Below are 8,713 nucleotides of genomic sequence, written 5' to 3' on the forward strand. Positions count from 1 at the left end.
AGAATTGAATTTAAATTATTAATGTGAACCGTAACTGAGCCTTCCTCATTCATCCTTGTAGTGAACAACTCCTTCATCAAGAACACCTTGTTAGCCGCCGATGGTTTCTCATACATATTTGACAGAGCCTCCATCATACCACGCGCCGTGGTTTCATTCATGATGTTGAAAGCAACGCTCTTCGTCAATGACAATGTAATAACCGCCTTGGCTTTCTTGTCCTTTGAGTTCCACGCATCTTCAAAAGCTTTTTCCATTTTCTCCGGTTTGTCTCCGAGTACCATGTCCAAGTCTTTCTGACATAGCAATGCTTCTAATTGCATTGTCCACCAGCTAAAATCAGAACCGTTGAACTTTTCGATTATAATCTTGTCTTCAGCCATTACGACAAACAAGATACAAATCAGGTACACTCGTGCGTGATAAAAAAAAATGATTGTACCCTCCAAACCTCGCTAATCTGGCTCTGATACCAGTTGTTAGGAACCGGACCGGGTACACGCAGCGGAAACACACTATCACACACACACAAACTCACGAAAATAAAGCAAGAAGAACACAAGGATTTTACGTGGTTCGGATTCGGTGCAAATCCTACGTCCACGGGCTGCAACTAGAGAATTTTATTAAAACTCACAAGATTACAATTGGCTTGACACTCTACACTTGATGTTCTCTCAAGTTTTTGCACACAAAATATGCAAAACATACAAGCATATATATAGGTATATTTGTGAGCCGCAATATGCACAGGATTGCCACAAAGATTGACTTTGAAAATTTTGCCATTCACATTAGCCGTCCAACAAATATTAAATAATTGTCCACCGACCATTTGAATATTTAATTCAAACGTTTGCCGACAACAATTGAATAATTCAATTGTTAAATGTAATGTTACATTTATGACCCTTGAAATCTTAGGAACTTGTCAATTTGTTCAAGACTCCATAAATCTTAACAGATGGTCGTGGAGTCGGTTACAGGAATTGGAACGCCGCCGTGATGTTCACAGGTACCATTGCATTTTGATTCCTGTTAGGTCAATGAGATTGATTGGGCCAAGCTTGGATAAGAGTATAAGACCCAAGTATTACTAATGGGCTAATGAAAAATCATATGAAATAATAACTATTGGACCGATGAGGTACAACCCGTAGCATTTAGTTTATTTAAATAAATTAGAAAATTAGAAAATTTAAGAAAATTTAAGATAACTAGTAGGAATTACCTGCATCAACGGCGCCAGGTTGGATCAAGTTTGCGTAAATGTTCTTGAAAATTTTATATAACATCTTGAAAAAGAAAGTTAAAAAGTACAATGCTATAATAATTATATTTTTTTCAAAGATGTTTTACCCAGAGAAGCAAAAAAAATCATGTCACGAAAGAGAGAAATCACATCCTTCATTTGTTACCAAGATGATCCTTATGCAACATTAAGTCTTGTCCCAACATCCAGGGGTCCATATCCAGAAGTGAAAAGGGTAAATCAATAATTTGTTACCTTTCCAACACCTGCAGGAATTTAAAACACTAAAAAAAAGTGTTTTAAGATCTTATCCAACTTTTGACATATCAGAATAAATCAAAACCAAAGTATGATGAAATGATTATTGTCTCTGCAATTAAATAAACATTCCAATAAAACAAACTTAATGTACATCACTACAATGTAGATGTAAAAACAACTTTTTAAAAATAAAATAAAAATGAAAGTTAATCCGCTAGAGACCAAACCTGTTTCATATTACAATTTCATAACCCTCTTCGCCTTGCTTCTTTCTGGTGCATTTTTACATGCTGCCTACAAGCAACATTGACACATGCATATGAAGTTAGTTTATTAATAATGACATAGGTCAAAAGAGAAGAGATCAATTCTAAGATAATCAATTAATAATGTTGGCTTCTACAATTCCCCAACATGTATCAACCATAACTTCAACAACATTAATTGATATATTTACCAGTCGTTTGTACATGTGGTTCTACCAACGACTACTTTCTGAACGTAAAGTCTCCATTTCCTGTGATGAAGTGGTAATAAATACATATACTTGAGAAAGGTGAAGGAAAGAAACCAATTTTTTTTTTTTTTTGTTTTTTTTTTTTTGTTTTTGTGATGTATGTTTTGTTTGAGCAATTCATTGAACATTTGGCATACGTTGTCAAATAACTATAAATTTACAAACTCAGACAAATGTTCTTACCTTGTTATCTGTGTTATGTGGTGAATACTGTTGTTTGTAGTCCCCTACTAATCAACTCATTTGCAAGAATATGTCCTTCATACCTATTTAAAAAATAAGATGAAAGTAGTTTACAACTTTTTTAAGTTTGAATTGAAGAAGAAGAAAATGGGGTCAAAATAGTCATTTTACTTTGGAGCTAAGGTGCAATGGAACTACGCTTTAGGGACCAACCATGCAAAAAATGTAACATCTAGACTGAACACGTAACTTTTGAAAGACCATAGGGACGAAAACCGAGATAATCAGCTAAACTCAAGGACGAAAAATGTAACTTTTTCTTTACTTTAAAAAAGAAAGTAGCACAGACCTTGGAGCACCCTCTGCTACAAAAACATTGCGCAAATTTCCTTTCACATATAGGACCCTCACTTATAAAAGTTCTTAGTCTCTTCTCATCCTGCAACAGTGATAAATCAAATTAAATATATAAGTATGTGAGTTGATTTTTTGATTTAAAAAACTTTTCAATACTAAATGTTAATGCTCGGTCCAATGATTACCTTTTCTGATATTTTCCCATCAGAATACATGAGCATTTGGTTGGAAATTATGGAAAAAATAAAGCTATGTACTTACCACCACTTAAACAGATTGGTGGTTTTGTGGTTTCTAGAGAGTAACATAGACTGTGTCCACCTTATTCAATCCATATCAGAGAAGCATGAACCTAAAGAGTTAGATCGATAAACAAAGGTAGCATTAGTGTCTACATCAACAAAGCCTTCAATAAAACCAACTTTCTGTTTATAATTAGCATTCACATGATTCCACTAAACAACATTGAATATACAGAAACAAAAACAACCATTAAAAACCATACATACATAGTAAAAAACAATACATATTTCTATCTGGTTTACATTCTATACAAATATATAGGAAAAAGCTAAGAAAGCAATGAAAATTAGATAAATAAAGAATTGTAGCTCACCTCAAGTTCATCGACCTCCCAATTAAGCTGATGACAGGCAACCTATAGAAATTCCAACTCAATAATGTATGAATGGATCATGATATATCAGATAAAGATGATGCATGTATTAAACAAATTAGTATGCCTGTGAAACTCATAAAGGGCTAAAGGCTACAAAAGGGACTATAGTTTGAGAACTCTTATATCAAATTAAATCCAGGACAAATACTAAAAAAATCAACTTACAAGATTTCGTTCTATGGGATACATGATATCCACAATAATGCTCTGTTTTGTCTCATCTTCCTTAAAAGGATGTAAAAACAAAAACAACTTTATATATGTAAATATATAAGAATAATACTAATAAATGCAACTAACTTGGTCTCTCGTATGGGTCCATTAATGGTTGCCGCATATTCATCTGCAGAAATGTATTGTTTCATTATAGTTGTTTAAGAAAACATTGGTGCATAGTCATGTACTTGGGCATCCCCAGCAGCTACCGGTCACCCCATTCCTACAAATTGACAATAACATTTTCTTATGACACCCAAAAAATTAAAAGATAAATAGTTTTAAAACAACATACCAACAAAAAACAATGAAACGATTATAACTTTAATGTACCATACTACATACCAACAAAAAGAATGGAAAGATCGAAAATTTTAATGTGTAATTCCCAGAAAAAGAATAAAAAAATGTATTATAAAGTTCATTATTTTAAGGAAAAACTCAATGATTTTATTTTTCTTGAGTCGTTCCTCCATGTCCATGTCTAATACTTTTATACTCATCAAATAACTTTTTTATGCAATAAAACTTGAATTTAAGAATGGTACTTACACTTTTTAGCATCGTGACTGTTTAGGGTTAGACTGTTTTGGCTTCTTTGGAGTATCATTTGTTCCTTGAACATTCACTCTTGCTTGATCTTTTGGGGAATCTGGTTTTCTGGCATAAAGAAATATATAATTTTCCTCCCATTAATAAATGAACTTTCAACACAATCAAAAGTGGTTGAAAATTGCTTTGTATTTTAATGACATTGCTTTAATGTATTCAGACACAAACCTTTAACTATTTGACTTTTTTTCCTCCCAAATCCTCACGTTAAAACTGATGAATATTGTAAAATTTGTTATTTAAGTGTGAGTTTAAAATGGTCATTTAGTCTCATTTGGAAAGTTTATTCAGTCAAGTTTTTTTTTATGTATACAACAGTTTATATTCATAATAAATACTTACATCAGCATAAGCGAGATGATGTATAGGAATGATTGGTGGAGATAAGATCAGCTCCTCATAGCAGAAACCTGCTTGTTTATACCTATAAAGCCACATAAACCGTGATAAGCCCCAGGGGCAAATTTGTCTTTTTTTTAATCCACATATAAATTAATGAGACTCATAATTACAATGAAACATATACTTTAGCAAGTTCTCTCCACGCATCATGATCTGCCATGAATCTGGGCAAAAAAAAAAAAAAACCAAACATCAAGAGACCTCATTGAATTTTATAGTAATTTAGAACAAAAATAAATAATGTTTGTGATTTTATTCTTACATCTCAAGATATTTATTGAGCCAATCAATGGCTGCTAAAATATCTCCACGTGCCTTTGCCATGCCTACCCTTCTCATACTTATAACCTGCAAATGTTTTGGTTTGTTAGAACTTAGAAAGGTTATTTTGGTAATTTAAAGATTGGAGTCTTATTTTTTGTTTTGAAAAGATTTATGTTAACAAACTACAGAAATAAAATTATGTTATATTGTAAGTTTTTATTCCATTACATGATGGAATGAATATCCACAAATTGGAAGGAATAAACGAACAACTTTCTAGTAGTTGTATTGCCCTAACGCAACGACTAAAACAACTCCGAGTGCTCCCAAGACAATGAGATGATAATTCTGTGAATGCATACCTGGATAAGATGAAGCAACAGGTTACAATTTCTTAAGAGATTACACGATGGTGGGGAATGAAGAGGAACCTTAGATCAAAAGGCGACATACAGTAAGAGAAAAAAAATGACGAAAAAATCAGAAATACCCATATTCTAATAATTGGTTGTTGCCCAGATTAAAGAAAGTGTGTTACTTCATTGAGCATAAGCTTAAATTCAATGTCCCTCATTCTCGGTGTGACTTATCGCAGTCCCGACCATCTGCTGAATCTACCCGTCAACCGGAATCTTCCATATATCTGTGCGTTCAGTTCAATTTCGTCCAGGTACATGCGCTTTTAACAACAAAATCTTCCAATCACTTCAAAAAACCCAGTTCACAAATATTTTTATTTCAAGAAAGATTTTTGTATTCGAAGAGTTGGAGTTGAAATTGTAAGAATCGGTACCTGTTATAGAGACAATAACCTCTATGTCAAGGTCTTCGAAGTGTAGGGTTTTCGATAGCGCAGTAGAGGTACGATTACAGAGTATCTGTAGTCCTGGTGCGATACAACTTCGATGGTTCCACGCTAGTAGCCGATTCCGAAGCTTCAGAAAAAACATCAACATGGAGAGTGGAATCTAAGAAACAAAGCCGATTTTGTATTCAATCAAACGATTGGAGTCTGAAAATCAGAATAGAACACTTACAAAAGGAATCGTCGTCGTCTGCTGTGCCAGATAGGTGGCTGAGGCAGAGTCACTAATGGAGGCTATGGCAGGGCCGATGTCACCAGAGATGGTTATGGCTGAAACCAAAGAAGGGTGGAAGTCGGCAACGGTGGTCTATTCCTGTTGATGTCAATTTTCAGGGCAATTATTGAGGGAATCTTTCACGACTGTTTCCCTGGTCGATTGGTAAACTCTCATAGTAGACGTCGGTACAAAAAGGACCATCGGAGTGGTGCAAGAAAGAGGAGAGCTGGAAATCACAAGAGTCATGAAAGGCTTTCCTGATGAAATTGGGAGCAAATTGAGATAAGAAGAAAGAGGCAAAGTCAAAGGCGGTGGAGTCAAAAGGTGGTGGAGAGTTAAAATTATTGTGGTGTTAAAATGAGAATACGAAGTTCAGTGACAAAAGTTGAAAGAGAAAAAAATATAACTGTAGCTAAGGTTTTAAGAATTAATAGTATATATAATATTCAATTTAACTGATTTTACGAAAACAGTATTTGAGATATATTTTAAATGGAATTAAATTAATAAAAGACCCAATAGACAATTATAAAACCTCGCCTAGCGATTTATCATACGGAATAATTATTTTGCTAAGTTTAACTAATTCATTAGGACAAATTGATAAGCGAACTTTAAATAGACGATGGATACTTTTGATTGGATTTTAATTAGGCTAAGACATATTAATTAAAAGGGAAAATGACTCTTGAGGGTAATTAACTTTTACGTTTGTACTCATTTGGTCCCTTTCCTTTTTTTGTATTCAATATACCATCGAACTTGTTGCTTGTGTTCACCATAACCCTTTTGACCGGCTTTTGACATGTGATAGTCGGTCAAAGGGTTATGGTGAACACAAACAACAAGTTCGATGGTATATTGAGTACAAAAAAAAAAGTAAACGGACCAAATGAGAACAAATGCAACAATTGGTTACCCTCCTGATTCATTTTCCCTTTACTCATTTACAGCAAATCCCACGTCATCTCCTACTGATATTAATGACTATGAGATTCATTCTTGTTTCTCTTCAAAACATAAGCCACGAAAGGACATTATTCATACATGTACAACTTTGTAATGCACTTGAATATTGTACATATTGATGTTGTATCTTATCCCATGAGTTCGATCTTAAAGCTAAGTAAACTCAAAAATCACAGCACTTGTGATTCCACTCGTTTGTAGACTTGTCTAGAATCCATGATACGATAAATCATTTGATTGGAAATGTAAATGTAGTCATGAAATGCGTCTGCTTAGTCAAGATTCCCCTAATAAATATTCAAGTGCATTACAAAGTTGTACATGTATGAATAATGTCCTTTCGTGGCTTATGTTTTGAAGAGAAGCAAGAATGAATCTCATAGTCATTAATATCAGTAGGAGATGACGTGGGATTTGTTGTAAATGAGTAAAGGGAAAATGAATCAGGAGGGTAACCAATTGTTGCATTTGTTCTCATTTGGTCCGTTTACTTTTTTTTTGTACTCAATATACCATCGAACTTGTTGTTTGTGTTCACCATAACCCTTTGACCGACTATCACATGTCAAAAGCTGGTCAAAAGGGTTATGGTGAACACAAGCAACAAGTTCGATGGTATATTGAATACAAAAAAAGGAAAGGGACCAAATGAGTACAAACGCAAAAGTTAATTACCCTCAAGAGTCATTTTCCCTAATTAAAATTGAGGATATAATCACTTGATGATTGGATCAAATACAAGCAACAAATTAGTGTTAATATTGATGGTTTTAAATGATTTGTGGGCTTCAAATAATTGTTAGTTTTGTGTTAAAAATTGAGATGGATTAAAGGCTTAATGTCACGGGATGACTTAATCACCGTGTGCTACTTAGTGTTTCTTCGACTAAGTCAGGCTTGAAATACTTCCTTACGGTGTACTAACGACTAGGATGGCAAGAGATGCGATAACGAATGATATGAAGTAAGAAAGAAATCTTCTATTATACAACTCAACTACTTTACAAGGCAACTTCTTGATGATTCCTACAAATGAAACATCATTTCTATTTATAGGTACCTTACACATCCTCAAATGGAAGTTTCTAGGTCCCAATCATTCTTGACTAATCTAGACTCCTCCTATTATATATATGGATTTTACAAGACTCTAGAATATGGTATACTTGTTTACGATGCTCTAGAAATCTCTAGGTCGTCCCGCCATTATCTGAATTGCTTTTGTATGATCTAGCGTGTTCTAGATCGTTCCAAAGTCTTCCGAGTCGTTTTAGCTTCGTCTAGTGCCTTCTTGATTATTCTGGATCGTTCTCCTTTGTTCCACGGACATCTACAATATTCTAGCATCTTCCAAGGCCCCGTAGAGCATTTTTGATCTCTCCAGAGACTTCTCGAGTATACTTAATCGTTCTGGAGTTCTCTAGAAAATCGTAGAATTTTCCAGAAACTTGGTCGGTGTCACCCTCCCCCACTTAAACCCTTGACGTCCTCGTCAAGTCTTCTATACATATGTCTCGATCTTGTCACAGAGTTACTTCGTGTCTTTTCTTGTTCTCCAAAGTATCGCTTAGAGTAAGGTGTGCTTTTATTTCTCAACGTACCTTGAATCCTACTTCTTCTCTCAGCCTCATAAAATCTTGAGTAAATCTTCAAGTGGGATATGGATCTCTATTCCTTCAAATGTGCCTTGTTTACTCGAATTTCCCTTTTTGGCTTCATATTCTTCTTGATACTCTGGCCATAACACATGTGCATACTTCCTTCTCTCTCGGTGCCTTTATGAAACTTCATAGTTGAAAGGGTTCGAGCTTTTGTCTTGCTTCTTTCCAAGGGAATTATATGGATAATTGATCCCTTGGTTATACGCATGGTGTTATCTCTTTCAAACGACCAAGGACATACCATATCTAGGAAGTCCA

General features: G+C 34.4%; 1 protein-coding gene across 14 annotated transcripts; it reads right to left on the reverse strand.

Annotated features, from left to right (window-relative positions):
- Positions 1–755: 755 nt before the first annotated feature.
- On the reverse strand, positions 756–6,150 carry LOC145167460 (uncharacterized). 14 transcript variants are annotated; one of them, XR_013741141.1, is made up of 18 exons: positions 5,781–6,136; positions 5,537–5,678; positions 5,234–5,448; positions 4,972–5,105; positions 4,742–4,827; positions 4,604–4,643; positions 4,420–4,501; positions 4,018–4,125; positions 3,550–3,688; positions 3,415–3,474; positions 3,187–3,228; positions 2,832–2,922; positions 2,563–2,652; positions 2,214–2,296; positions 1,971–2,030; positions 1,741–1,807; positions 1,232–1,536; positions 756–1,035 (listed from the first exon to the last, which is right to left on the reverse strand). XR_013741141.1 is itself a non-coding variant. In XM_079086673.1 (18 exons), the coding sequence occupies exons 3-8, from the start codon at positions 5,315–5,317 to the stop codon at positions 4,285–4,287; spliced, it is 333 nt and encodes a 110-aa protein (XP_078942799.1). In that variant the 5' UTR covers positions 5,318–5,448; positions 5,537–5,678; positions 5,781–6,150; the 3' UTR covers positions 756–1,035; positions 1,232–1,536; positions 1,741–1,807; positions 1,971–2,030; positions 2,214–2,296; positions 2,563–2,652; positions 2,832–2,922; positions 3,187–3,474; positions 3,550–3,688; positions 4,018–4,125; positions 4,246–4,284. The 14 variants fall into 14 exon arrangements, 5 of the variants coding, with proteins under 5 accessions (XP_078942799.1, XP_078942801.1, XP_078942797.1 ...); XM_079086673.1 differs by lacking the exon at positions 4,972–5,105 and adding exons at positions 4,246–4,290; positions 5,106–5,174 and having other exon boundaries at positions 3,187–3,474; positions 4,590–4,643; positions 5,282–5,448; positions 5,781–6,150; XM_079086675.1 differs by lacking the exon at positions 4,972–5,105 and adding exons at positions 4,246–4,290; positions 5,106–5,174 and having other exon boundaries at positions 3,187–3,474; positions 5,282–5,448; positions 5,781–6,147.
- Positions 6,151–8,713: the final 2,563 nt, after the last annotated feature.

This window comes from Lactuca virosa, chromosome 3 (assembly GCF_052849685.1).
Source record: "Lactuca virosa cultivar CGN04683 chromosome 3, Lactuca_virosa_CGN04683_v6, whole genome shotgun sequence".
NCBI lineage: Eukaryota > Viridiplantae > Streptophyta > Magnoliopsida > Asterales > Asteraceae > Lactuca > Lactuca virosa.

Coding starts and splice junctions, on each gene's coding strand:
- LOC145167460 (XM_079086671.1), bottom strand. CDS start 5,317: ATGAGGGACATTGAATTTAAGCTTATGCTCAATGAA. Junction 4,828..5,105: donor TGTTGCTTCATCTTATCCAG/GTATGCATTCAC, acceptor AAACATTTGCAG/GTTATAAGTATGAGAAGGGT. Junction 4,644..4,741: donor CTCAATAAATATCTTGAGAT/GTAAGAATAAAA, acceptor TTTTTTGCCCAG/ATTCATGGCAGATCATGATG.